Here is a 26,789-nt window from a genome sequence, read left to right on the forward strand (position 1 = left end):
CAATGCAAATATTGCCAGATTGCCTAAATCTTCCATAGCAGGTACAAAACTAATGTAGGGGAAAGCTTGATTCGTGTGTTTAGTTTTGTTTTATGAGACAGATCTTTGCTATGTTTCAGGCTGGCTTTGAGTTCATGGTAATTTTTCTGCCCTGGTCTCCTAAGAGCTAGGATTACAGGCATGTACTCCATACCCAGCTTGGGAAAGCATTTTAAAACATCCTTTCATAGTTTCGTACATGTATGCAGAGTGTTTTGCTCATTTTCACACAAACACATGCACACGCACACACATGCGCCCGCACATGCACACACACACATGCTCCATTAATCTCTCTCATTCCCTCCCATTTCCACTGAACCCTATAAGTTCTAACAAACCTTCTTCCCATTTTTATGTCTTCTTTTGTTTGTTTGTTTGGGTTTTGTGTGCATGTGACCCACAGAATTTAATATTGTTTACATGGCTGCTTGCATTCATGGCGTGGGAAACTTAACAGTGGCTATACCGCTGAAGAAAAGGACTGCCTCTTCCAAAGCCAGCATTCCTGGCTCACTTTGCTCTGCCTCCACCAGTCGGAAAGAGTCTGTTTTCCTTTTGTGGGAGAATTCATGTTGACAGAACAGTCTCTATCGTTTATTGCTTCCCAGAAAAATCACGTCTTTAATTTCTACAACAACAAGGAAGAAAAGCAGCTTAGCAAATGCTTATGAAGTTTCAGAGCACAGTTAGGGAGTCCTATGACTTAGTAATGATTCCATTCCTGGCCCCTCAGGATGCACATTAGTAGGTAAATTATAATAACCCTTCTATTACTTTCATTCTAACGACTGCTTATTCATGCTTGAGCACAGGAGAGAAGCACTGATTTAAAATCTAGGTCCCATTGACATGTTTTTATGCCACCAACATTTTTAAAAGTAAATTGAGTAGAAAATTGAGTTCTGGCATATGATGCAGAGTCCTCTAATGTATCTGGCCTGCCTTTAATCATTTATGAGTTCTCACTGCAAGATGCTGATATAGATTAGATACCATGGAGATCTAAGGAACTATATTTATTTGATCCTAATTAATACTTGGCCTTAGATAGATAATCATATTTCTTTCCAATTTTCTAATGTTAAGCAATTAAGCAGACAGCAGCTGTTGGCTTGATAGGTATTAATCTTTGCCAAATATATATATATATATATAAATACATATATATATATATATATATATATGTAATTTTCCCATGTTTGGAATATATTATAAGATGCAGTGAAATCTATATATGCTAATATTATATATGTTTATTATGTTTAAAGTGTTAAAATTATGCCAAAATATTGCAGACAGTTGTACAACAAACACTTGTGCATAGCAAGTGGACACACCAAATAAAAACTTGGGGCCTGACTTAGGAAAGTGTTTTGTGTGTGCATGGCATACATAGCCCTTAGTGTAAAGTATGGGGTTCCTGAAGGTTTCGTTTTCTTAGCAGGAATAGTCCTAAACTTTCACAGCTTGTTCCTTCTCTTCAAAGTGAAGTTTCCCCCCAAAGCAATTACAATAGTAAAGGATGAAGGGAAGATAAAATATAGAGACCGTGTAATCTACGTCAGGTTTCTAAATTTCAGAATCTATCAGACTTACCTGAAGGGATTACCACAAAGGAAAGATTGCCAGGGCTGATCTCCATCGTTTCTCGTTCAGGAAGTGGAGATCGCAGTCACCCTTTGATATCTAACCAATTCTCAGGTCTCCCCAGTGCTGCTGAAAAGAGACACCTCATTTTTCAGCGTCTAGAAACGGGATCCCTCCTAGCTTATGTTGTTTTGATTTGCAAAGTGAAGAAGTGGGAGAGCAAAAGAAAGGAAGAGAATACGCTGTTTTGGCGCTGCTGCAAGTGCTTTGGCTCCGCGGATGCCGTGACATAAGACAGCGTGATTGCTTCTGTGCCGTATGTAGGCACCTTCTAATGTCCGGATTTTAACCTGTGTCAGGAAGAGATACATACTTGGTACTGCAGCTTGCAGTGTGCTCCCAGTGTTTTCTGGGTGGGGCCCGTCACCTGGAGAAGTTCCTGGCCTCGCTGCATCTTTGACGCTTCACTCATTTGTGGGTCTGTTAGGAGCCCTCTTGTTTCTCATTCCCTCTGGTTGAATTATGCCCAGTGATTTCAAAGGAAAGCTCCTGTTAGAAGAAGAGTCTTTGGGGCTTGAGAGATAACTCAGCAGTGGAGAGCACTTGATGCTCCGGAGAGGAGTCAAGTTCAGTTCCTAGCACTGACATCTTGGGGTTCACGACTTCCTGTAACTCTAGCTTCAGGGTATGTGACACCCTTTTATGCCCTCCTCAGCACCCAAACACATGTGGGCAGACACATATACAGAAGTCTAAACTACAATAAATCCTTGAAAAGATTCTTAATTCTACCGCCACCAGCAGATATCAACAGGCAGTAGCTTCTCGGCTAGGGGTGGGGGCTTGTCAGCCCCTCCACCTCTGCTGGAATGCTCGCGGCCTTGATCTTGGGCCAGCAGCAATAGCTGGTGAGTTCCTGAGTGTCGCTGTCCTGTCAGCTCTTCCAGGTGCCATTTTGCCCCAGTCCTTCCCAGCCTCTGGCTCTTATGGATCTTTTCACTCTATTCAGAGACGAATAGAGCCTTGGGCAGAGGGAGTGGATACATATGTCCTCCTTGTGACGCAGCAATCTACGGTCACTTATTCCCTGCCAGGTTTGAGCCACTGTCCACCAGACAAAGAAACTTATCTCATGAAGTCTGAGAGCTACACTAGTCCATGGCACAGAGAAACAAATTTAGAAAACAGTTGTAAAGTGTGTTGGCCCTGGTAGGTCAGCCAGGCTCCTTGGGATGGTCCCACACCTGTGAGCATATGGGCAGCACAAAATGGACTCAGTTAAAAAAAAAATCTGACAACTTGGAAAGGGATGTAGGGTGTAAGGCGGATCTGGAAGGAGCTCATGGAAGGAGTGGGGGATGAAGATGAATAAATGCATTATATACACTAAGAGTTCTAAAAAGAATGAGAACTACTATATATTGATTATTTTAAAAAATATTTCTTTAACTTCAAGAGATCCTGTGTTCTGCTAATATCAAGATTATATTCTGCTAATATCAAGATTATATTTTCTGACTGGGGATATCATAAGTGAAGCTTTTGATATGGAAGCATGAGGACCTGAATGTGCATTCCAAGACCCATGCAAAGATGGACACGATCCCAGGTGCATGTTTCATCACAGCACTCCTATGTCATGTGCAGCGGAGGAGACAAGAGCATCCTCTGTTAGTGCCCAGGTCAGCTAGCTAGCGTGTACAGAAAAGAACAAAAGAATCTGGAGATTCCTGACCCTGACCACCCCCACCACATGTTTCATGTGCCAGAGAGAGAGAGAGAGAGAGAGAGAGAGAGACAGAGACAGAGACAGAGAGAGAGAGAGACAGAGACAGAGAGAGAGAGACAGAGAGAAAGACAGAGAGAGAGACAGAGAGAGACAGAGACAGAGAGAGAGAGAAAGAGAGAGAGAGAGACTGAGATACTATCCATTCCTGTGAGTTTTTGTTTTTGTTTTTAAATCCCAATAGTATATGTCTCCTACATTGTATTTTATTAATACCGAACTTATAAGAGTTTTCTCTGTGGGCGGCATAATGTAGTTGTGCCTTTAAGACTCACAACGTATTTCTTGATTTTGTTTTGTGTGGGTGCGTATTCATCCTTTGCTGCATTAGCAGCTTGGAGGTGAGTAAATCATTTCGTCACCGCTTTTCACGGCAGAGCTGTCAACGACACAAGACAAATGGCTGACTGCCACACAAGCCAAGCACACTTTTCCATCACTGGCTTGATTTGCCCCAGATTTTAGTCTCCAGGCCTTTGGGGTGTACTTGAAATTTTGTAATAATTACCCATTTAAAAAAAGCTCTGTTGCTTCCCAATCCTGTAACAGAGAACTTTTTAGAACGTCTTTGTGAGGTTGGTTTTGTTTTTGTCGCTTTGGTTTTGGACACAACATCATACACTGTGACCCATGTTGGTCTGCGACCCACTATGTTGCCCAACTTGGAATTTATGCAATTCTTCTGAATCAGCTCACAATGTCTCAAGTGTTGGGGTTACAAGGAAGAGCCACCACACCCAGCACAACTGTCTTGTCATGGATATTAGAGCCTGAATTTGATGCATAATAATTTTATTCATTTATCCACTTAATACTTGTTAATTGAGCATGCCTATCTGCCAGCACAGAGACATAGCAACACAAAGGAAAGAAAGAAAAATACTAAGTGTCCCTCATGGTACTCGAATTCTAAAATACCTGTTGGGAAAGAAATGACTCATGGTGACTGTCTACCATTCTTGAGTGTCAAGGAAAGTCATTTTAGATAATTAGCCTCTGGGGATTTTCCAAAATTATAGAGATTAAAGCCACTGCTCTAAGTAAATAAATAACTGAGGATTTCTAAGATGAAACCAGTTTGTTTTCATTAAATCGTAATTATCTATATATTTTCTAAGTGGAAAGTTTCATAATGCTTCCCCACCCTTACCCAGTTTGCTCGAAATCAGGTTTTCACTGGCTTAGAAAGATTCATTGTATACCACCAGGGAGTTTGCAAAGCTCTACTGTGCTGCACCTCGTAATGACTTGCGCCATGTAGGAGTGCCTCCAAAATCACTGGAGTCAACCTTCTCCCATTGCTCTTTGGAGCCAGTCATGCTTCCTCATTTGCATTCTAAACTTCCTTCCTTCACCACCTTGGAGGCAGCATGCTTTGCCCAGCATCGCAACCCATGCCCAGTGCAGGGAGGAGTTATCTGTTCCTTAGAAGCCATGCAGTAGCCCTTGTAGCTTAAAATCTGCCTCATCTCCACCACCCTTGACAGCGTGTTAGACTTTACTAACAGGATCATTTTCTTAAAGATGTCTAATAAGCAACTCGTCGGTTTGTTCAGCTTATTGTCGTGAAGTACAGGCAAGCATAGGCGAAGATTCTGAAGGCATCCTGCCCTGATTATGACATCTCCCTTACTCACTGAGAATCCTGCACTCCACCCAGCCTGTATATACTATTTGATTTTGGCCAAATTGATGATGACAGAGAATTCTGACAAATACCTCTTAAAGAAGTAGGCAAAGGTGATCTAAATTTCTGGAGCTAAAACAAAAACTTTCATTCTAAACAAAGAAGTTAGAGGGGGTGAGCCTAGATATTAGCTATACATCTGGGAAGAGCTGTTCAGCTACACACATGCACTGTTTGCCCGTGTGGATTATTTTAGCAACTTCTCATGTGTATTAGTGTTAACTCCAGCTGTGAGAACCTTTTCTGGACCCTAGCACAAAGCTACAGTGGTCTTGATGAGGGTGAATATAATTCTGAGAAGGATTTCAAAGTCTCATTAGGAACTATTGATTTCCTATATTAACCCTGAGAACAGGCACGCGGCTCTTACTTTGTTTTTTGAAAAGAATCAGTCAGTCTTAGAAAGAAAAGGGGGAAACCAAGATTCTGATCCAGTAGGACTCCAATCAATAACTGTAGCAACTGCTTGTACCTAGTGAATCAAAGAAGCAATGGGCTTTAGCCAATATACATCAAGAACCAAAAAAAAAGTTAGTTGATGGAGAATTCTCAGGTATCGATGTAGTTTCAAGTTATACCCCCCACCCCCCACACACATACAAAATACCTTCTAATTAAAAGAGAAGGAGTGTGACATTGTAGTGGAAGAACTCATGCTTCCCTGACATGCCACTTTTATCAGGTGATCGAAGAAAACACCAGCAATGATGAGCCCCATAGACTCCCCGTGACTAAAGCACAATGATTAAAGAGCATTCCTTTTTGGGTGACATTCCTAATAAAATCGCATAACCTGAATCTCTCATGAGGAACCATCAGATACATTCAAATTGAGGGAGACCATATGAAGCCGCTACAGGTGGCCAGAGTGTTGAGATTGTGAGAGACAGGAAAGGATGCAGGAAATGTTATCTGTTGATAGGACAACCAAAAGCGCTATCTATCACCAAACTCAATCTTGCCATAAAGGACCTTATTGGAAGGTCTTGTTCATACTCCCAACATGATTGGAGAGGGCCAAAATTTTTATTATGGTTTTGTGATTATATGGGCGGAAATCCATGCTTAATTAGGAAGCGTAAACATAAGTATCAACAACAGATTATCCGTATTTTCTCAGATGGTTAAGTTTTTCTTCTCTGCTTGAACTTTGAGTTTAAAATTGTTTCAAAAAAGAGGGCTATAAAATCATCCAGTAAGTAGGACTTTCATTTCAAATTAGAGGGAAGATGAAGAAGTTAAAAAATTGAGGCTTAGCCGGGCGGTGGTGGCGCACGCCTTTAATCCCAGCACTCGGGAGGCAGAGGCAGGCGGATCTCTGTGAGTTCAAGGCCAGCCTGGTCTACAAGAGCTAGGTCCAGGACAGGCTCTAAAAAAGCTGCAGAGAAACCCTGTCTTGAAAAACCAAAAAAAAAAAAGAAAAAAAAAAAAAAGAAAAAAAAAAGAAAAAGAAAATAATTGAGACTTTCAGTATTTCACTCTGGTGATATGTTGCAGAGACCATGCATGAAAATTTTAATTAATTACTAAACGAAGAAAGGGAGGGCTAAGGAGATGACCCTGGTGGTAAGGAAAGCACTTGCCACCAAAGTGTGAGGACTTGAGTTCAGCCTCCAGAAGCCATGTAAAGCCAAATATGATAGTACACATGGTTAGTCTCAGCTTTGTTTGGATGAGTGGCAGAGATAGGAACCCCCCGGAAGTTCACTGCCCAGCTAGCCTGGCATATGCAGAGCTGAACAAATGGCATCTGCTTCAAACATGATGGAAGCTAGGGACTGACCCTCGAGGCTATTGTCTAGCCTCCGCAGGCACGCCATGGCACAGTGGACCTTTGAGAGGGCACATGCAGTTTATAGAAAGAAAAGCAAGATAACATCGGTGAATTCAGCAACATATGCTGGCCGAAAAAGAAACTGGATTGCAGAAATTGGATTTCACAACTCTTCACTGTACATTACTCTATAGTTTAACTGAAAGCAGATAAATCAATTAGTAATTCTACATTAGGTTACCAAAATTATTTCACCTGAAAGAAATCCAAAGGTCTCAGACCTTCATGTGAGCTTTCTTTTATGTCTGCCAGGGGTTCTGTATAAAACAAAAAAAAAGAAATCAGATGTTACGGTATGCTTTGTGGAAGCAGCAACGACACATAAATGAGCTTGCTATGCAAGCTAAACAATCTACATCCAATCCCTGTAACTCACCTAAAGACGCAAGGCGTGAACCAGCCCTACACAGTTGTCCTGTGACCGTGATATTCACACCATGGCACAGAAACTCACACATATGCACGTGCACACACATAGTAACGTAAAGAAATAAAATTTGAAAGGCATGCTTTGGGACACCTGAAGCTTTTGTTACTTATCCTATCAGAATGTCTATATCTGAGGCAACATCCAACCCAAGTTGTGTATAGTTCTTTTGTAGTGCTATTGTATTGATTTCTGACTGTGTTTCTTTTTAATGTGCATGCTAAACTTTTCTCATATGGTAAACTGGCACACCTGGGACCCAATTCTATGATAATAATAGACTGAAGTCTCTTCAGTCACTGGGAAATGCCGGGAGAGTTTTAGTGGGCTTGTCCCCTTCCGTGCCCATCTGCCCTTGTGAAATGTGTCTCTTTGTACGTTTTTGTTTTTCTAAAGATGCGAGTTTGCTTCCCCACCCCACCCCACCACCCCGCGGGCTTCAAGTAGCACTCCTAGTACTAGATGAAAAGGTAGGTGCTGACCTCGGGTGATGGAACTAGTTTTAGGTGCTTCTCGGCTTGTTTCACACTTCAGAAGACTGCCAAGGCACCGATTTTGATTAAGCTTAGATTCTATTATGGAAGAAAGCTGAAAGCAGATGAGTAAAGGAGAAACTTGCAGCAGGATGAGTCCTGAGAGAATGGACACAGCAGAAGGAGACAGCATAATAGGAAAACCCGAGCCAGGGAAGAAAGAGGAGGGGCGATGTTCAGCGCACGCGCATGCTCAAGGAAGAAGCAAAGGTGCCAAGACGAGGAAAATTTATAATTGTATTTTCAGGTCTGGAAGGGATAAGCGTGTCAAAAACTAAAAATCTGTAACTAAGGCAAGTAGCAGACCCCTGCCAGTCTAGAGAACAGGATAAGAAGGCCAAATAAAGTTAAATATAGAAATATGACACATTCAGAGCCAACATTCGTTTCTTAGATACGCATCAAGGTTCTAAATGTGGAAATGGTCTCCGAAAATAACTCACAGAATACAGTTTTGATTGGATGACAGTAAGAACCAAATGATTCTTTATAAGGCATTATGGGTTATGGTTGAATTGAGTTTTAAAACTAGAGGATTTTTCCGTGTTCTGTTCAAGAGTTTTTTCAAACCATTGGAATTAGAGTAAATTCATGTAAAATGGATGTTATGTGCTAAGGCAACTAGTCAACTTTTTCAGACCTGCATCAGGGTCGGGTTTTTGGTCGGATGTCTTTTGGGGTGTGGAGTGGGACGATGTCTTCTAAGAGTTGAGGTATCGGTAACCATGTGTCAACTTTAGCCTCTCTAGCGCCACTGGAGACGTCCTGTGTGTGATACTTTGGCATGTGACTAATAGAATTTCTGTGTTTTTCATTGGAGAAGTGAGGATTGACTCCTTTGGTGTTTTTCTGTCCAGCTGTCATGAACACCTCATGTGGTGCTGATTGTTTAATAGTACCAGTCTGAAAGCGTAGGCCACTGGCCATTCAACGTTTCACAGGTCTGGCTTCTTCTGGCCAGCCTGCCTCTCTCTCCCTGCTTCAGTTACACTATTGTGGAGGTCCTAAGCTTTCCTCAGGATTTCAGTGATTCCACACGTTCACTGCTCAGTACCTGCTTCAGTTCCCTTGCCCTGGTTTCCTGACAATGCAATTGTTTGCAATTATGTGGAGGTGAGGAACCTACTTTATAATGAGATGTAAAAATCTGCTTCGTTCTACTATACTAAATAGAGGAGAAAGGAATGTTAAACAGGCTGAATAATGTATATATAATTTAAAATACATTTGAGTTTGTGCAACTGTATCCCTTGATAGTGATTTTTAATATTTTAGGTCTTATATCTCATGTCTCAACATAATCTTTTCTGACATTCTTTCCAAATAGCCACAATATATTTTTTGTGTGGATGCTGTACTCTCCTTGGATAATGTTAACCCAAAGTTCTTCCCTTGTCTCCAGTTGGATATTTGTCCATCTCGTAAAACTTATCCAAAGCATCTTGTTTTATTTGTCTTTTGCCCCATCTTGGTTATGTCCTCTTAGTGTCTCTGAAATACTCTGTACACATTTCCTTTATACTTAGTATATAGCACTGTAGCAGTTTGTGATGTTTGCCTGCTCTAGCACACATATTCCTTGATAGCAAACGCTTCGTTCATCTTTGAAACTTCTGTATTAAACCTCGTTTTCTAGCTAAGGCTAACCTCTCCTAAGTACTTACTGAATGAGTAAACAGAAGAACATTAATACCTGCATGTAGGAGCTCTTCAATTTGACAGACTCTGAGCATAATCCGATAGAATTCTAAACCATGAATTTGTTTGCAGCCGGAAGAGATTCACTGTTTCTTCTCTGGCCTTTACATGTGATAAGTAACCTGCATCTAGGTGATCTGATACAAGAGACTGTTTCATGATTAATATTAAGCAATTGAATTCAGTTACTCTGAATAGGAATTAAAGAAAGTGCTGACCCTTTGAGCAGCATGCTCTTTAAACAGTGATGCAGTACTCTAATGAATAGGTCCTGTCAAGAACAGAGGACTCTGGGATATAGCTGTGTCTCAGATTTCAAACTTGAATCTCGAACCATCATGCCAGACATAGGGATTAGAGCCACGGTTGAGCCTTATATGTATAAACCTGTGTGTAATAAGCATGGGAGAAAGACAGGATGCTGATGTCATGTCAGAGACCTGTGTTGTTATGTGGCTACATTTTTGTTTTAAGTACCTGGCTGATGAATTATGGAAGAAAGAGGAAAGTTGGTGGCCATAGGAGAATTTTCAGTGGCTATCAGGCATCATCATCATCATCACCATCATCATCATCATCATCATCTTATCATCATCATCATCATCATCATCATCATCATCATCTTATCATCATCATCATCATCATCACCATCATCATCATCATCATCATCATCACCACCACCACCACCATCATCATCATCATCATCATCACCATCATCATTATCATCATCTTATCATCATCATCATCACCATTTTATCATCATCATCATCAGTTACCGTCAGTACTCCTTCTTAAACCAGAATAATTTCTAAGGTTGACTCTTCTGCATTTGTTTATTTCATTGGCATCAGCCAGACATCAGCATCAAAAGTCTTCCTCTATTTCTTTCCATCTTTCCTCACGTAGTTCGCTTGCCTTTCATTGAGAGGAAAGTAATTGCAACTGTTACTAGGGAAAAAATTGCTACAATGATCATCTTTCACTGTCTTCAGTCTAAATCCTGACCATGAAAATGAACTCATGTGGACAATATATTGATTACAATCTATAACACTAATCAATATTACTATCTTTGAGTCTCATTTTCCTTTTTAAAATGATGATTTATCAGAGAGGCCAGAGAAAAAGAACTATATGGAATTTCTTGAGCTGGTTAAATTTACTCTGATTTTTTTTTCATTCCTGATTTAAGGTTTCCTGCCAGCCTAGTGCAATAGGCTCATTTCAAGATTTGGGTTCAGCACTATGAGTCTCTCGTTTAATATTTAAGAGGAGGGGTTGCAGAAGAAGACTGAGCTGTAATTGTTCAATAGCTCTTTAAAAATTGACCTTTTCTTCCTATTGCAGATTAGAGACCAGAGTAGGGGAGCTTGTTGGTTCCTCTTCTGTTTCTGCCATAAAAACCAAAAACACAGCAAAAAGCAACTTAGGGGTAAAGAGGTTGGTATTGGCTCATGGTTCCAGATATGTAGAGTCCTTCCTGGAAGGGAAAATATGGCAACAGCCAATGAAGGTGTGGTGGCAGGAGCCAGAATCTGGCTGAACGCATTGCATGCTCACACAGAAAGCAGAGAGAGAAAACAGGAAAGAGGGCCAGGCTATTGGCCTCCACCCCCATGTGATAATCTTCTTCCATCTATTGGAGATACCTAGTTCCAACACAGGAGCTTACAGGAGACATTTCCCATTCAAACCACAACAGAGAGCTTCACCACAAAATGGCCAGGATCTTCAGTTCTCAAGCCTTTTATCTCACTTCCCAGTTCTACTGATTGCTGCTTACTCCTGCAACCGCATGCCCTCTGGTTGTCCATTAAGACTGTTGGCCTTGTCCCCAAATATAAAACTATTTAATAAAACCAAACACACACATGTGAGGACTACCTCTCTGTCTGTGCTTGTCCTTGTCTCTGAGAACTACCGTCTGTCAGTCTGGTCTTCATGGGAAGCTGCTGAATACCCTTTTTGTTCTACATTACCATCTCTGATTCACTCTCAACATGCAATCTATGGTTGTAAAATTGCCTATTCTAAGAATATTAACTTTGGAGTTAGGAAATAACATCCAAAGATCATTCTTTAGTGTGACACCACGTCTGTGTATAATATTTAGTTCAGGATAGTCTCTCATTGTTGAATCCATCCTTTTGTGACTATCTTAATACTGTCTTCTCTTAAAGTTCAGGTTTAAGTACCCTTGGCTTTACCTTTTCTCCTCATATTTTCTGTGTCTCTTGTCTCAGATATCCGGTCATAATTGACTTCCCACTCATTTACCAAGTTGTTATACATTTATGGTTTTCACCATATTGATAATCCACAGTAGCTACCAATAGCCTAGCCCCTCACAAGAGCATCAAGAACCATAATTCTTATTGCCTAGTGAAAGTCTGCAGGCTGTTCAATGACAAGAGATCAGATTCAACCTCTTTCTGCCCACTCATTTCCTTCTCCATGGCTTCCATCATGCACCTAGGTTTGCAGCATTTCAGGAGATTCCTTTGCCCCTTTCCCCTACTTACTTCCCTGTGAGAATCTTTTCAGTTCACCCCAAATGCTTCCAGATGACTTTCTGCTTTAGTTCACAATTCTGATTCAGGGTTCCTGTTTTTATTATTTCTTATTATTAGTTATTAAAGTTTTTTTTAATGAAGTTGGTTTTTTTTCTTTCTTTCTTTTTTTTCTTTTTTTTTTTTTTTTTTTTGGTTTTTCGAGACAGGGTTTCCCTGTAGTTTCTAGTTCCAGGGAACTAGCTCTTATAGACCAGGCTGGCCTCGAACACAGAGATCCGTCTGCCTCTGCCTCCCGAGTGCTGGGATTAAAGGCGTGCGCCACCACCGCTCGGCTGGTTTATTTTTCTTATTAACCTAATAGAATAATTGTACCCAGCAATCAGATATATAAATCTTGAGTCCATGAGGAGATCTGGACAACAGTATACTGGTGGTAGCTTAAAATCATATTTGTTCTCTTTATTTATTTCATTATACCAAAATTATAAGTTCTGATTACTGATAGCTAAAGTAATAATATTTTACTATCTCAATGTCATTAGATTCTGTTATGTTGTCTTTTCCTCATTAATCTGTTATAAATTTAAGTTTATTGAATTACAAAGCAGAACTTTAAAATTTTTCCTATTAATTAATTAATTTTACCCCTCCCATCTCTCATTCCCATCCTCTCCTCTTCCTTTCTCTTCAGAAGAGGGCAAGCCTCCCATGTATATGAGTCAGCCATGGCAGATCAAGTAAGATTAGCTACCCCCTCTCCTATTAAGGCTGACCAGTAGGAGGAAAGGGTCCCAGAAGCAGGTGACAGAGTCAGAGACAGCCCCTGCTTCTACTGTTAGGAATCCCACAAGAAGACCAAGCTACACAACTGTAACATATATGCAGGGTGCCTAGGTCAATCCCATGCAGACTCCCTGGTTGTTGGTTCCAAGCCCAGGTTAGCTGATTCTGTGTGCTTTCTTGTGGTGTCCTTGACCCTTCTGGCCCCCATATTCCTTCTCCACCTAATGTTTGGCTGTACATCTTTCTCCATCTGATAAAACTTTTTTTGTCACTAAGTTTTTAAAGGATTTTGTTGGAGACATTTTCGAAATTGAAAAATATCTAATTTTAAGCAGGAAGTTTGAGGAAAGTTTTTAGTCTGTGTATTTATGTTGAACTTCAGCTGATGATTTCCTTCAATTTCACAGAGGTACTGGGACATTTGGCTAGAACTTCTCAAAGAACATAGATAAATACCATTGCTGACACAGACATCCCTATCCGTTAGAAATTTCAACCAACCTTGTAAAGGTTTTCTGCTGGGCTAATGGAAGTGTGCACTGGGGCAGGCACGGGAGGCAAATGTAGCCCTGACTTCAGGCTTTCCTGCACAGCTAGCTCGCAGCTGGTCTGTGTTCAACTGCTGGGCTTTTCTCTCTCCAAAAGCCTCTCTGGCCAGACAAGAGCAGAACACCTGCCGCTCTGTGCATGCTTGTTATGGAATGGAGGTGTTGTCTCAGACATCTTCTGCTTAAGTCAGTATATGTGATGCATTTACTAGTGTGACATATATCCCTTAATGAGTTTTAGGCTGATGATTCTTTTAAGAGATCTCCTTGCTCTAGGTTAAGGGCTACATCTGAAAACAAAATGTCTTCTTGTATAAATTATCTTTCCATTTTGTTGGCGTTCTAAATTCTATCTTATATTTTTATAGAAACGGTTTTATTTCATTTGTATATGGGAATCATTTAAAATGTGAACCTAAGTCATTTTACTGCCAACATCTTTATGCTATTTACATGACTTTAAAATGTTGGCTCTTTGCCCACTAGTACAATAGTGGTATGAATGTTAGGGAAGTAGCCAGTCATATTCTGTTTGGATTTAGGGACCACTCCCTGAGATAGAACCTATACAAAGCATCGTCATTAGGGTCAGGAACCATTGGCTATGTAGGTCACAGGCCTTAGAGAGAACCATTTATTCTTCTGCTAAATAGACACAGCATCCAGCCATTCATTAATGACATCGCTATGGCCATAGACCAGTGCATCTCTTAACCTGCCTCTGAGAAGCTGCTTTTCACAGATGGTAATTAACATAGAGACCCACTACTGGTCAACACATAGAAAAGAAAGATTGAAGAGTGCTCAGCCCTAAGTAAGGTGTCTGTATCATACCCCTCCTTTCAAGGTTCAGGGACCTTCTAGAAGAGGGAGTGGAAAGATTGTAAGACCCAGAGACAGTACAGGACAAAGAGTGTTTTCTAGACATAACAGTTCTCATTACACATGAGAACTCAGAGCAATGTGATCACAGACACAAGACCTATGCAAGCTCAAGCCAGACAGAAGTCTCAGCATGGAGGGTGAGTGAGCAGGGCATGAAGCCCACTCCTGGCCGAAGCACTACTGGCATTTGAGGGCTACTGGGAGAGGAAGAATCAGATTTTTTAATTTTGTTTTTGTTTTTAATGGTGTGACTCTGGTGGACCAACCATGCTCTGGGGCAGGTCTCACATCTAAGAGTATTTGGGCAACACAAATTCTATTCAGTTGTTTCTATTTTAAAATTTCTTTTAAATCAGAGAACACAAAAGTTGGGTGGGTAGAGAGATGAAGGTAGCCCTGGAAGAAGTTGGGGGAGGGTGATAAATATGATCAAAATACCTTGCATAAAATTCTCAAAGAATCAATAAAGTATTTTTAAATTTTTATGGTTGGGATACTTGTTAGCATATAAAAAGCTATCCCACGGCCATATATAAGGCTGTGGCTCCAGTGTATGAATACCTGAGTGAAGATTTTTTTCATGTAGACTAGATTCTGCAAGCATTACTATAATGTTCACCTCAATATCACTGAAATTTCATATAGTATTGTTATATATTAATATATAGAGAGACACAAGCATTTTCTTGCACCAAAACCTGGAATGCATGAGAAAAATTTAAGAATTAGAGCATCCTGAGTGTTATTGCAGAACATCTCAGCCTTTAATGACCAGTTGTGTATGAGTTTTAAAATTCAGTACTTATTAACTAATAGCAATTTGAGATTTTTTTTTATCAGATCAGTGTTCAGCTGATATTCTGATAATTTTTGTGCATTGTTTGATGTTTCAAGGCGAGATCCAATAAAAAAAAATAAGTCCAATAAGAAATGAGGAGAGTATGGGGGGCAGGAGAGGGAGAGTCAAAGAGAGAATGAATTTAGAGGATATCCAGGGGGAAATGACTTTCCTTTCATATTCTTTCTTTATATCATTTACTCACTTTTTTCCTCTGTGTGTGTTTTCTCCAAACATCCAGAAAATTTGCATAGGAATGCTATTTTACTACTTTCCTCTTTATTTTACGTTTATTTTTCCCACTTCATAATTTTAATGCTAGTGGCTACTGAAATAATGTTTTGCATGCAGGGCGCTTTGTAAAATGTATTGCACTCTAGAATGACAACGGTCAATCTGCTTCGTTGCAAGTGAACACTGAGTAGCGATGTCACACTGACTTGTGTTTTCATTCTGCAAAGAGTTGTTTAATCCTTCTGTGTCAGAGTCTAAGAGCAGTGCTGAATAAGAGACAGATATATGGTCATTCGAAAAAGTCCAGGACACTGTCAACTCTATCCACATGGTGGTAGGAGATGCCTATGAAAATAGTCATTCATTTTTCTAGCCTTTTCCTTCCTACTGTGTCTAGATTCCTCTGCCATCTGAATTTGCTTAGGCTTATCACTCAGTGGAGCAGGACGTGGGTTACCTCGGCCAGAATCATGTCTGTCCATTAACGCCCACACCAGTATACTTTTACTGTTCTTGTCCACTTCTCTTCACCGTATCCACTCCTTTCAGACGTATGTGGATTTATTTAACATTCTGCCCACACTTCTCCCTCCAAAAAGTAACAAACAAGCCACCAACCTTGAACTCGTGCATGTCCCCTACCGAGTTTGGAATTGCTTTCCTTTCCACTTGGAATAGAGAGTGCATAGGATACAAATAGTCTGATGCACAAAGACTATTTTACAAATTCCTAATTTGCTTTTTCTGTATGCTAGACTTGGTTTGGCAATCATGTGTACATGAAGTAGACAAGTTAGCTGAAAAAATTGCAGCCTGTTAAATCCTCCAGTAGACAAGCCCAAGAACTCAGTGGGAGTGGTGCTAACTCAAGTGAGGAATGAATGGGTAAAAGATTTGGTAAAGGAATAATCTGCCTCCATTGCCGAGAGCTCCCATTCAGTATTCTGAAATGCTTGCTACAGGTAAATCATCTAATGGTCTTCTACAGATTGCCCAAACACAGCTCAGAGAGACTCGGCGTGATGAATGACATGATCCACCTGCCTTCTCAGATGCATAATCCTAGGCTTTAACCACCGCATACTAAAGTCTCCAGCAACGCTAAAGATGAACTTGAGAACTTACATAATAATGCTTAAGTATAAGAGTAATTTAACCTGTCAATATTAAGACAGGTAAAATGTATTTAATACCTGTTACCTTTTAGTGTGTGCATGCGTGTGTGTGTGTGTGTGTGTAGATCTTTGACATTTATTGGCTAACTTCTCTTAATTTTTGTGTTCCCGGTCATTGAAACAGACTGTTTTTTAGAGCCCTCGTCACTTGTTACCTTTCTTCTGTGCTTTGTCTTTTTTGTTTATTTTTATTTATTTATTTATTTTTGTTAAAAATAAAATCCTTAACCTTATCCTGCCCTCTGTTCTTTTGCCTCTCCATCATAAAAATTAAGGAGTCATTTAGATCATGTTCTGCTCGAAAAATCACCACATAGCAAATATTACAGACTAATGCACACTCTGTAATTTGTGTTTATTTAAAATGCAATTTAGCTGCTCAGCCCCATTGTGCTATAACATAAGAAAACATGGAGTTCAGACCTTGGTTCTTTCCTGGTATCTTTCAACAGAACTTCAGAATAAATTGCTCTACTTTCATACAGCCAAAGCAAGATTTACAGTTGACTTTAGGAATGTTCCCGTAATTGGCCTTTTTCTTTTTTAAATTTTGCTGTTTCATGTTTGATTGCCATGAGTTCCAGTGCATAAAATTGTCGCCCTTTCTTGTAAACAAATGTTTATGGAACACCTATTGTGTACTATTTATTATAGATACTAGTGTGTGTGTGGAGACAACAAAGAAATAAGCATCAATGCAATAGAAGAAGACCAGTAAATCAAAGACATTTGATCATGACCAAAAGCAGAAAAATATTTTTGCGAAGCTGTTAGGATAAAGTGTTTCTAGGGAGTTGTATTTGAGTAGAGACCTAGCGGAAGCAAGAAGACAAGGTATCTGGACCTTGCAGATATGTGGGAGAGAAGTCCAGGAGATGAGAGTAATTTCAGAGATTTTGCGTGCTCTGGAACAGTGTGGTTCTAGCACAGTTGCCAAGAGCAGTGGTAAAGAAAAGCAGAGAAGATGTAAGTGGTACCAGGCCTGACAGCCTGGGCAGTGATTTTTCTCTTCTGAGTGATATGGATGGGCATTGGAGGATTTAAGGAAGGAGTGGACTAAGAGCTTGTGTGTACTTTTAAAGATTTATTACTATGCTGGGCAGTAGTGATGCATGTCTTTAATTCCAGCACTTCGAGAGACAGAGGCAGGTGGATCTCTGAGTTTGAAGCTAGCCTTGTTTACAGAGTGAGTTCCAGAGCTGTCCCAGTGACAGCAGACTACACAGGACTACACAGCAAAAGCCTATTTCAAACTCTCTCTCTCTCTCTCTCTCTCTCTCTCTCTCTCTCTTTCTTTGTTTATTTCTCTCTCTCTTTCTCTCTCTCACACACACTCTCTCTTCTTCTCTTTCTTTCTTTCTTTCTTTCTTTCTTTCTCTCTCCCTCTCTCCCTCTCTCTGTCTCTCTCTCTCTCTCTCTCATACACACAGATTTGCTACTGATTTGATTGACTGCAGAGTAATTAAAGTACTACATAAATAGTAATTTCAATACAATTTAGTTCCTAGTTTCTTGGGGTCAGGAGTAGTGAAGCCTACTTAGTTGGGATCTCTGTCCAGAGTCTCACAAGTGTAACAACAAGGTGTCTCATTTGAATCTTGGCTTCTTCTTCCAAGTATGTTCAACTTGTTAAAAAAAATTCACTTCTTACAGATCAGAAGATTGTAGTGCCTGGTTTTGTTAGTTTTCTTGCTCTGGTGGGGAGTTTGGGTGCACCCTCAGCTCCCAGCCTTGACTCTTCCATCCTGGGCATGTGACCTCTTAGAGTCTGGTCACCCAACTCTGCAAAACCAGCCAGAGAATCTTTAACACCTAAAATCTCTAATTGCTGAGGAAGTTTCTATACCAAAGTCAAGCAATGACTTGCTATTGCCTTTGCCATAGAATATGAATTATTCAGAGAATGACTGCCCACCATTAAGCACAAAATGTATGAGGTATAAAATAGTGAGAATTTGGAGGGACATTCCATAATTGCACTTGCAACACACAGAGAACAGAGTTGTGGAAGAGACCAGAAAGAAAGCACTGGAGATTTCTTAGCTAGTGTGGATATTTCGCGTAGATGAATTACCTGAGTATTGTATCAAATGCAAATCTGGCATCATGGGGCTTCAGAGAGCTGGCTTTCTTAAACCCTCTTTCAGGAGGCTTCTTATGGAACATTAAGTATAGCAAACCTGTGGTTTGGGCTAGTGTGGTGATGGTAGAGATGACAGTCTAACTATTTTGAAGGCAGATCCACCATGACTTACTGAAGTGGAAACTGAGACCTGTCAATAATTTGTAAGTTTTGAGAATGGCAAAGTGTATGAAGAATTTGTTTCAGAGAAGAAACCGAGAGTTCCATTTTGGAGGCTGAGTATGGTGACAAACACCTTTAATTGCAGCCTGCACAGAGAGTCAGGTGGATATCTGTGAGCTCAAGACCACCCTGTTCTATAGAGTTCCAGGACAGCCAGAGTTAAATATATAGAGAGGCCCTATCTCAAAAAAAAGTTCCATCTTGGATATGCTAAGATCCAAGCCAGAGTGTTGATAATATGCAATGGACCAGAGTCGGCTTCTATGTTACATGCAGTGTTACCAGAGACGTAAAATTTCATGATCTGTGAAGTGTGGCTATGTGACTCTTATTTTTAAATGTAAGTAATGAGAAGGATCTTATTGATTCATGCTGCAACTCTGTATGATTCCTTTACACTGACATTAGTAAAATGAGCAGCATTTACTTGTTCTCGTGCCAAAGTTCCTACATATCAACGTGAAAGCAATATATCATTACTGAAATCACTAAAACTACTTCTAGAAACCAAAATGGGCATCACTGTACATATTCAAGGCATGCTGTGCTAAACAACTCTCGAGGAATATAGCCAACGCCAGGAGTATGTTTTCATCACCTATTGATGTTGGTGAAATCCTCACTCTGAGATATGATCTGCTTTCTCCAGGACTTCAGAGGTGGTCTCATGGTGTGACTAATGATCCTTTCTTTCCAGGGATGTTTTTCAAATTAGCTTTGTCACACTGTTGAAATGTGGTCTTTCATTTCAGTTTACACGGAAGTTAGCCTGCATCTTCTCTCACATCCCGAGGGGAGTATGGTGTAGGCTGGGGCTGCACCAAATAGAAGTCTTTACTGGGGATTTCCCAAAATTCTAGTGATATCAGCTAGGCTTCCACCATATTCATGTTTAGAAAGAAAAGCTTTCAAAATTATATCCACCAAAACGATGTTGCCATTTTCCCTTCCTTGTGACAACTGTAGAAAAGTGAGAAAAGATTGAGCCTCGGACTTACACTATCATAAGCATTTTAGTGAAACTGTCAGTAAAAGTTGCCCATTCTTAGCGCCACTCTGATTCTGTGAATGCGGGGGATGATGGACAACTCCAATGGGCGTGAAATAAAGGCAATGTGGGCACTTGGATTCTGAGGGCAGTTTGTTTTGTGGAAGAGATAGAAATTCTCTCACTGGACACGGAAATATTGATAAGGTGTTTGGGTTTAATGTGGCTATATAATAAGACTTGATTGTATGAGCAAGTAGTACAAGGGGGGCCTGAGGGTTGTTTTCAGAAAGAAGACTTGAATAGATGGAAATTAAATCAGATCTTTGGGTGGCAGGAGCAATGAAGGGTCTGAAGGAGGCTACCTCATGCGGATTGGTAAAGATGTCAGAACCACTCCTAGTGCCTGACCATCTGGACGCTGGTCAGGACTATCTTGGCTTTCTGACGACTCGGAAAAATCTCCAGCCCAAACAAGCTATTGATGAACACTAAATTTGGCAAGTTTATGGGTAGGCCAATAGTTTACATAATTGGGAGTTTAGGAAATTCTAAGTAAACACATCTTTTGGTGCAACCCCAGTTTGAACCATACTCTCTTGTGACATGGGAGATGATGAAGTATTTAAAATCTAGCCTCCAATTGAGCCATAATTATTATATGATTTATTTTGAAGACATGCCATTTTCTATCATTCTAATATGTATTTATGTCATATATTATTTGATAATGTCAAAATTTAGTTTTTACTTGGTAATTTAAGAAACTAATTCTCTTCTTCTTTCTTTTCCCTAGGAGCACTAAATCAAAAAAACTGGGGAAAGAAATATCCAACATGTAATAGCCCAAAACAGTCTCCTATTAATATTGATGAAGATCTTACACAAGTCAATGTGAATCTTAAGAAACTGAAATTTCAGGGGTGGGAGAAAGCATCATTGGAAAACACGTTCATTCACAACACTGGGAAAACAGGTAACGGACTCGTCTTTTTCCTGTGGCAGGTTTTTCAGACAAAGAAGATTTTTAGATAAAATGCATTTCCTTTGCATAATATGTTAGGAACTGAAAACATGCTGATAGTGGAATAACTAAAATGGAATAGAAACAATTAGACATTTTGCTTAAAAAGAAAGTTTTTGAAAATTTGTACAAAAATGTAGCTAACAATATCATCATGTTGTGTTTTCCAATTATGTAATGAGAGTGTTCTTGCCATTTGATGTGAAAAACAATGAAATTAGGGCTAGTGAAATTTTGTAGTTCAGTGCATAATCAGACACTTGGTCAGTATTTCTGTATCTTATTGCATTAGAATTTGATCTTGTATGTTCATCTGCATGCTATAATGAATATTTATATATGGTGAGATAATGAATTATATTTAAATTTAAGAAAACAAATTACTAGCTTTTTGTTTGAGAAATAAATTAAAAAATTATAGTCCATCCTTAAGGAGTTACTGAGTAAGCACCTTTTGTAAGATTATTTTCTTTTCTCAAAGCATGCAAAATGTAATTCCTTAAATTATTATTAATTAAATTAATATTAATATAATAAAATAAATTATTATTAAGAAATGCAATTTCTTAAATTAAGAAAATTCTGGTAATGAATAGATTTAATAGTTTACAAATGTGAAATATTTCCCTTTTGGCAATTTTCTTCTTAACACAAAACACTTTGTCGGTGAATTGTATAAATGTGTAAATTTTTGCAAATGTACATTTTTGCAAAATCAGAAAAATATTCAAAATTATAATAACAGATCTATTAATGTGATTTTGTAATAAATGCATTTATTCTGTGTTTAATATTTATATAATATAATTAATAAATGTAATAATTTAACTTCACATTCTTGGAGAATAAGAATTTTTCTCAGTCAGTGTCTAACATGTGATAGGCCTTTAATATTATTTGAATGAATAGTTAAGAAAATGTTGGCAGGGCTGGAGAGATGGCTCAGAGGTTAAGAGCACTGCCTACTCTTCCAAAGGTCCTGAGTTCAATTCCCAGCAACCACATGGTGGCTCACAAACATCTAATTAGATCTGGTATTTTCTTCTGGAGTGCAGTATATGCCTTCAGAACACTGTATACATAAGTAAATGAGTCAAAAAAAAAAAAGGAAATTTGGCCATGTTACATTATCTCAAATAATAAAAGTAAGTTGTTTCAAATCTTGAAAATACAATACAATTTTTGCAAATGTTAAAAGCTGTACTTTTAACATGGAATCCCTGCTTCAATCTTTTAGGGTGTAATGGTTAAGTTCTGTTCCTTACAGTCACTCTGAAATGATAGTGTAAACTTATCTTGTCTGTGACTCAGTTTCCTTATCTGTAACAGAGATTACAATGGTCTTTGCTTCCTAAGGTTATGTGAGGATCAAGTAGACAGATAAGAGGTATAAACAATCCATATCAACTAGGTACTTCATAAATGGTGGCTGTTGACTGCCATCGTTTTCATTGTTGTCATTGTACTTGACTTTCTTATTATTATAATTAATGGAAGCATGTATCACTTGCTGGCTAGCCAGTGTGTGTGATTTAATCGATGATGCCAATACCAACTGATTTCTGCTTAGCTGAAAAAGGACAGCTTAAATCAGACTTCGGTCTTCTTGAATCTGAATGAGAAACATTATAATCTTGCAGTAGGCTCACCAGAGAATCACTATCCTTCAGATTAATGGTAAAACTAAAGCCAGTAAAATCTGTGGGACTTGGGGGAGTTTGGGGTTCTCATGATGGACACTCCAAGGTCAAATGTGGAAGGGCAGAATCATTTCATTTGAATGGGCTTCCCAACCGGCTTGCCTAGAAGACAATTTGTGGAGCCAGATGAGGTCTGAACTGAACGTAGGAATTAGATGGAACAAGAAGAGGTAGGAAGGGTGAGAGCTCTCCCAGGGAAGACTTCCTTCTGCCTTTCCTAAGTCCATCCCATCATTGTTATCAAGCCCCTTGAGGCAGCAGAGCTTTGAAGAAAGAGCAGTTTCAGTAGACCATACAGGCTGTCCTGTGGTGAGAGCCAAACAGGGGTCATGTCTTCAGTGTTTTTGATTTGTGGCAATAAGATGTACTAAGTATGTTAGTATAAGGGCAAAACTGAAATTCAAAAAGCTTTAAAACTCTTAAAGTTGTCAAGTGTGTTTTATCATGTATTTTAAGTAGAAGGAAATTCAGTAAAAATTCATAAACTTGGTTTTCAGAACCTTAGATGAATTTTTGGTATTTTAGATTTTTTTGTTTGTTTTGTTTTGCTTTAGTGGAAATAAATCTCACTAATGACTACTATCTCAGTGGAGGACTTTCAGAAAAGGTATTCAAGGCAAGCAAAATAACTTTTCACTGGGGAAAATGCAATGTGTCGTCAGAAGGGTCAGAGCACAGTTTGGAAGGGCAGAAGTTCCCTCTTGAGGTAAGGTAGCAGCTCGCTCATTTCAGGCTTACTGTCTACCTCTTTGAGATTTTTCTCTAGCATAGAATTTGACTTATTGTTTAGTTTAGGAGTTCGAACATACAGTTGTGTTTTGATGATTTGATCAATACATGCTTTCCTTCCAAAAGACTGTAAAGTCAATGAGCATCTTTAGCCTTCTACTTAGATTGTCTACTTAGATACTCAGATTATTCCTGACTAGCTTATCAATAAATGCAGATGTGAAATTGAATGAATAAAATAATAAAATTGGTGATATAATCAAAGTACAACAGAATGCTTGGACTAAGTTCGTTAATTAAAATGAGAAAAATCTTATGTTTAAAATTAGAAAAGTTATAAGTATGATAACTAATGTTTATATTAAAAACCTTCATATGTCTCTAAAGTACTAAGCTTTCTGGAAAATAGTTTTATTTGTATTGAAACTTTAATTGTTTATTTTCAGTATTTTATGATTTGGATTGTAGCAACAATTATAAATATACTTGATTTATGTGTAAAGATTTATGTATAATAGTAAATATTGAAACAAAGAGCATGATGAAGAACATTATGATGTAATTTCAGACCTTGTAAAAATCATGTTTTGAGTGATATACTTACCCAGAAAGTTTCATTCGGAGGGTGGGGAGATGGCTCAGCAGGTGATTCCAGCGCTCCTGTAGCAAGGGGGAGGGGAAGAGAGCAGACACCCCAGAAGCTCTTGGGCCAGCTATCTTGGAGTAAGTAATGGAAAGCTACAATGACCCAGCTTCAAACAGGTAGATAGCAAGATTCAATATCCAAGAATATCCAAGACTGTCCTCTCACCTCCATACCCATGCCATGGCATGCCATCGCCCCCATCTCTCTGACACACACACACACACACACACACACACACACACAGAGAGAGAGAGAGAGAGAGAGAGAGAGAGAGAGAGAGAGAGAGAGAGAGAAACTCATACCCTCCCATCACAGAAATATTTTATATTATTAATGCATTGGGAAAATATATAAAATGGCCTGACCAGCAAAACATGAAAACTAATTACACAGAGACTGGGTCAAATGGACCAGCCTCTACCCTTAGTGACATGGTGTTGTACAAATCATTCAATTTGCATATTCTTCTATTTGTGTCCTTTGAAACAGACCTACTAGTACCAGCTGTATGGAGTTAATTAAGGGAGGGAATATATTTAATACTATTTAAAAATGCTTCAGAGAAACCATGAAAAGGTGAACAGTGGGTTTCTTGAAATGATAATATTATAAACGCCTCTTATATTTGCTTTTTAAAAAATCCTCCATTACTTACAATGAAGCTGTATTACTTTTTATAATTCAGAATAGTTATTAGTAATAAAAACAATGCTAGAGTGAATTTTGTCAAAGAACCAAAAGGCCTTTTAAAATGTGAATAAGTACTTTGTGTACTATAACTAGGAGGGGTTGTATATTAACTATCCAGGAATAAATTTATATGTATTAAATGATGTCAAAGAAAATAAACACCAACAATTTAAATACAGAGCATCTCACTTCTATGACTTAAGCTTTTGTACAGTTATCTACTTTTTTAAAAGGTCATGAGCAATCAAAATAAATACAAAAGGATGTATGATGTTGGGCGGTAGAGGTGCACACCTTTAATCCTAGGACTCGGGAGGCAGAGGAAGGTAGATCTCTGAGTTCAAGGCCAGCTGGTCTACAGAGTGAGTTCCAAAATAGCCAGGACTCTTATATAGAGAAACTCTTTAAACACTCTTTTAGAAGGGTTGTTTATTGGCTTGCTTGCTTTTTCTTGTCTGTGCTGCTTTTTTTTTCTTTTTTTATGGTTTATTTTTTTTAATATTTAAAATTTCCATCTCCTCCCCTCCTCCTCCCCCTTCCCTCCACCTATACCCCCCCTCCCTCCCTCTCCAGGCCAAGGAGCCATCAGGGTTCCCTACTCTATGTTAAGACCAAGGTCCTTCCAACTCCCCCCAGGTCCAGGAAGGTGATCGACCAAGCTGAGAAGGCTCCCACAGAGCCCGTCCATGCAGAAGAATCAGAGCCCAGCGCCATTGTCCTTTGCTTCTCAGTCAGCCCCCACTGTCGGCCACATTCAGAGAGTCCGGTTTGGTCGCATGTTCCATCAGTCCCATTCCAACTGGAGTTGGTGATCTCCCATTAGTTCTGTCCCACCGTCTCCATGGGTGAACGCACCCCTCACGTTCCTGACTTTCTTTCTCATGTTCTCTCTCCTTCAGCTCCTCATCAGGACCTTGGGAGCTCAGTTCAGTGCTCCAATGTGGGGCTCAATCATTTTCTTCATCTCTCGCCAGGTGGAGGTTCCCTCACGGTCCTGACTTTCTTTCTCATGTTCTCCCTCCTTCTGCTCCTCATCAGGACCTTGGGAGCTCAGTCCGGTGCTCCAATGTAGGGCTCAGTCATTTTCTTCATCTCTCACCAGGTGGAGGTTCTATGGTGATATGCAAGAAATTCATCAGTGTGGCTATAGGAACTGGCCTTTTCAGGCTCCCTCTCCTCAGTTGCCCAAGGAACTAACTGGGGGCATCTCCCTAGAAACCTGGGAACCCCTCTAGGGTCAAGTTTCTTGACAACCCGCAGATGGCTCCCTAAATTAAGATATATGCTTCCCTGCTCCCATATCCACCCTTCCTGTATCCCAAGCATCCCATTCCTCCGAGCTCCCCCCATTCTGCCCTTCACGCTTTTCTCTCTGCATCTTACCTTGGCCGCGTCTCGCCCCATATTTTTCAGGTTAGAGAGATAGCTCAGGGATTAAGAATTGTGTACTGCTCTTGCAAAGTGCCCCAGTTAAGTTCCCAGCACCTATGAGATGACTCACAAATGCCTGTAGCTCCAGCTCCAGGAATCTAACTCCCCATTATGACCTCTGTCAGCAACTATGCACACATGCACCTACTTCCACATAGACATACACATAAGTACAGCATTAAAAATAAAAATAAATAAAGTTCAAAGAGTTGACTTAGTGGTTAAAAGCATTTGTTGTAGTTGCAGAGGATTGAAATTCAGTTCCCAACACCCACATGGTGGCTCAGAACCATCTATAAGTCTTGTTCCAGAGTACCTGATGCCCTCTTCTGGACTTCCTGGGCACCAGATATACATGTGGCGAACTGACAAACTTGTAGACAAAACAATCACAGACACAAAACAAAGTTAAATAAATCTTTAAAATAAGTGAATCTTTAGAAATATTTTCCATGCTGTTGTGCATGGAAAGGAGGATCCTAGAACCTTTCCTTCTACACTTGATCTTAGCCAAAAGGCCGAGAAGCGATGAACCTTTCTTTCTATTCTTTCTTCTTTCCTTCCTTCCTTTGTCTCCCACATCCCACAACCAAGTCTTTTGAATTCTTTTTACTAATTATATGTGTTTTAGAAAGCAAATTCAAATCATGATTATTTCTTCATACCTTATTAAATGTCAATATATTATTAGTTTTTCTTTCATCTT

At 39.5% G+C, this 26,789-nt stretch overlaps 1 protein-coding gene and 1 pseudogene across 1 annotated transcript in view; one reads left to right on the plus strand and one right to left on the minus strand.

Annotated features, from left to right (window-relative positions):
* The window catches only part of Ptprz1 (protein tyrosine phosphatase receptor type Z1), a 130,687-nt gene that overhangs the window by 20,340 nt on the left and 83,558 nt on the right, over positions 1-26,789 (plus strand). The window contains exons 4-5 of the mRNA XM_038319429.1: positions 20,660-20,839; positions 23,142-23,293. Of these exons, the coding sequence (XP_038175357.1) occupies positions 20,660-20,839; positions 23,142-23,293 (332 nt within the window). The remainder of the gene's footprint in view (positions 1-20,659; positions 20,840-23,141; positions 23,294-26,789) is intronic.
* On the minus strand, positions 26,487-26,613 carry LOC119808614 (annotated as a pseudogene).

This window comes from Arvicola amphibius, chromosome 2 (assembly GCF_903992535.2).
Source record: "Arvicola amphibius chromosome 2, mArvAmp1.2, whole genome shotgun sequence".
Classification (NCBI taxonomy): domain Eukaryota; kingdom Metazoa; phylum Chordata; class Mammalia; order Rodentia; family Cricetidae; genus Arvicola; species Arvicola amphibius.